Raw genomic sequence first — 2681 nt, 5'->3', positions numbered from 1 at the left:
TCAGTGATACAATTTTTTTTAACAAGAGGGTGCAATACACTCAAAAGAAATTTTTGTTTTGTTTTGAAATCTTTGATAGAGGTGAGTAATTTAACCAGACAATATATTTAGATTTTGTCATCTGGATAACGTTAGGCGATGATATGGAGTGAAAACAATAGAAGTGATTGTTATAGTTATGGTAGTATTTTTATACCTATTCAATACAACAATCACTTGTATTGTTTTCACTCCATATCATCGCCCAACGTTATCCAGATGAGCTGAAATATCCAGATGAAAAAATCTAAATATATTGTCTGAATTTAACACATATAATATTAATATCAGAAGTGTTCAAACGTTCAGTCATCTTGAATGAGACATTTCGTTAAATGAAGTGCAATAATAATTTTAGATAATATTTTCGCCAATAGTTTTCATTGCCATAAAATAACTGTACACAGTTCTTAAAACAGTAGCAAATGTGCCCATGTCAATTTTGATGATACCAAAGCCGTGGTAAAGCTGTGGTGTTTGAGAGTCTTGAATCATCAAAACGAAATATTTACGATACTTGGTTGGTAGCTTATACCAAACTGATTGATAAAGCAAATCACCGATCCGAACATAATTATCACTCGCTCTATATGCGATATAACAATAAACTAACAAATTTGCCAATCCATTAACGATGCCAATGAACGGTGTCAACATGTTCAGGCTGGGATTTTTTACAGACTAAAAATTAACAAAATAATGCGTTAGTGATAATCCGGTCTTTTTGTGATATATACTATTGAAGTAAAACTTACCACATATACTTGTAATGCAGCAGCAGCCAAGAAAAGTATGTCAAATATTACTTGAATAAATAGAAATGAAGAGTAAACGTCGGCGGTGTACTTGAAAAATCTAGAATTGAATTTTAAAAAAAATCCATAATAAGGAAAATCAAATGTCAAAAAAAAAAACTAAAAATCCTTACTCCTTTCCTTTAATGTTATTTTTAATGATTTGGCATAAAATTGATTGAATACTTTTTGTTGGGTTTCTTTTTAGCTTCATGGGCGTTTCGTCGGTCACTTCATCAAGTTCAGCCAAAAGATGCTCGGTCCTTGAGTAGAACACCTTATGAAATTCGCAAACTGAAACGAATAATGATAGAAACACGATATTCACAAGTAAATATGTTCCACTACCGAGCACCAAAAATATTAACATTCCAATCCATCCAATAACAGTGTGTTGATTCCACGGTAGACTTGAAAATAAAAAAAAAAATTGAAAATTGTTCAAAGAACTTTTTATTTTTAATTTATTTTTCAGCCTTAATTTACATACACATATTTTGGCGGATACCATAAACACTTTGCATCAACGTGACCATTTATCAAATAGCAAAAGAGAATATTTATCATTGCCATTGCACACACATAAGCTACAAATCCAACTATGAAATATTTTACGCAGTATTTGGTTAAAAATTCACTCTTTTCATTGATTTTGATAAAATTTCCCTTCATATCGTCAGTTGCATCTGGTTAATTGCGATATCCAGTTAGTTAGTTTGACTCGAATTTTGTTTTTTTCAATTAAAAAAATACTAACCATCATAAATCTCCTGAATTTTATCGAACAATTTGCGAAGCTGGTTGCGAATAATATACGCAACAACCAATGTATAAAAAGTAGATGCCCAGCCAGAAATTTGGGTTATCGAAAATCCCAAATCCACTTCAGATGACACATTTCTATATAGATAAGCGACACTCGATACAAGTGAAAGGAGTTTAATTATCAAAACAGAAACCATGCAAATTTTGGAGATGAACTGAGTTTTACGATTGGTGGCATTGGCAAATGGGAAAATACGAAGCCAAGCAAAAATGTCTTGGTGTACTGACAAAATTTTTATTTTCTTGGGATACATGGTGTTTCACAAAAAAAAAACTTTACACAATTTTCAATTTTTTGATGACTTTGCAATGTTGTTGCAGGCAGTGACTTGCTGAGACTAAATCTTCAACAGAAAGGAACCGCATTATATAATATTTCCGTTTGTCGATCCTCAATGAAGTGATTTATTTTAAATTTCACACAAAATTTCTATAATATCATAATCGTCTCAATTATCGAAAATACGGCTAATATGGATTGACTATAAGCCGTGCAATCCACGGCAAACGTTATTTACTGATAAATAGTGTTGAATGTTTCCCTCCAAACAAATTGGGTCAAATCGGGCAGCAATAAATTAATACATCCATTACATCACCGTGAGTGAAGTGTTTGATTACACCTTTGAAATAAATTGCTGTGAAGAACTGAATTTGCCTGATATGTGCAGAAGAAAATTATATCAACCATCTGCCACTTCACAAAGCTATTATGTTATATTTTATGTCACACTTTATTGGACGTGGAAAACTATCTTTTGATATTACGCATTCATTATGGAAATTTATGAATTATTATAGAATGTAAAAAAAATATCTTCAAGAAAAAAATAACACCACAAAAATTAGCTTAAAAAATAACACCTCCCATTCATTTTCTTTATTTTATATATTTATATTTTTTATTTCATTTTTTTATATTTTAATTATTGCATAAAAGTGTGTTTGCTTAGAAAACACAATCGAGTAGAATTAAACTGTTCTTTATTGTTAAAAGTAAAGATTAAGACTAAATTTTCCAAG

General features: G+C 30.6%; 1 protein-coding gene across 3 annotated transcripts; it reads right to left on the bottom strand.

Annotated features, from left to right (window-relative positions):
- Nucleotides 1-374: 374 nt before the first annotated feature.
- On the bottom strand, nt 375-2442 carry LOC116338167. Of its 3 annotated transcripts, XM_031763266.1 has the most exons (6): nt 1591-2442; nt 1324-1519; nt 1182-1243; nt 968-1127; nt 795-894; nt 375-720 (listed from the first exon to the last, which is right to left on the bottom strand). In XM_031763266.1, exons 1-6 carry the CDS (start codon nt 1910-1912, stop codon nt 394-396), a joined length of 1167 nt encoding a protein of 388 aa, XP_031619126.1. In that variant the 5' UTR covers nt 1913-2442; the 3' UTR covers nt 375-393. The 3 variants fall into 3 exon arrangements, with proteins under 3 accessions (XP_031619126.1, XP_031619125.1, XP_031619127.1); XM_031763265.1 differs by having other exon boundaries at nt 968-1243; XM_031763267.1 differs by having other exon boundaries at nt 1202-1243; nt 1324-1677.
- Nucleotides 2443-2681: the final 239 nt, after the last annotated feature.

Source organism: Contarinia nasturtii, unplaced genomic scaffold, assembly GCF_009176525.2.
Source record: "Contarinia nasturtii isolate CC-2019 unplaced genomic scaffold, AAFC_CNas_1.1 Cnas_scaffold_350, whole genome shotgun sequence".
NCBI classification, from domain to species: Eukaryota; Metazoa; Arthropoda; class Insecta; order Diptera; family Cecidomyiidae; genus Contarinia; species Contarinia nasturtii.
This window is presented reverse-complemented; position numbering and strand designations above follow the sequence as displayed.

What these genes read in the sequence shown, in the direction of transcription:
- LOC116338167 (XM_031763265.1), bottom strand. Translation starts at nt 1,912, where the DNA reads ATGTATCCCAAGAAAATAAAAATTTTGTCAGTACACCAAGACATTTTT. An exon ending in TGGTATCCGCCAAAATATGT is followed by an intron (nt 1,244 to 1,323) that starts GTATGTAAATTA and finishes TTTATTTTCAAG; the next exon opens with TCTACCGTGGAATCAACACA. An exon ending in CTGCATTACAAGTATATGTG is followed by an intron (nt 721 to 794) that starts GTAAGTTTTACT and finishes GTTAATTTTTAG; the next exon opens with TCTGTAAAAAATCCCAGCCT.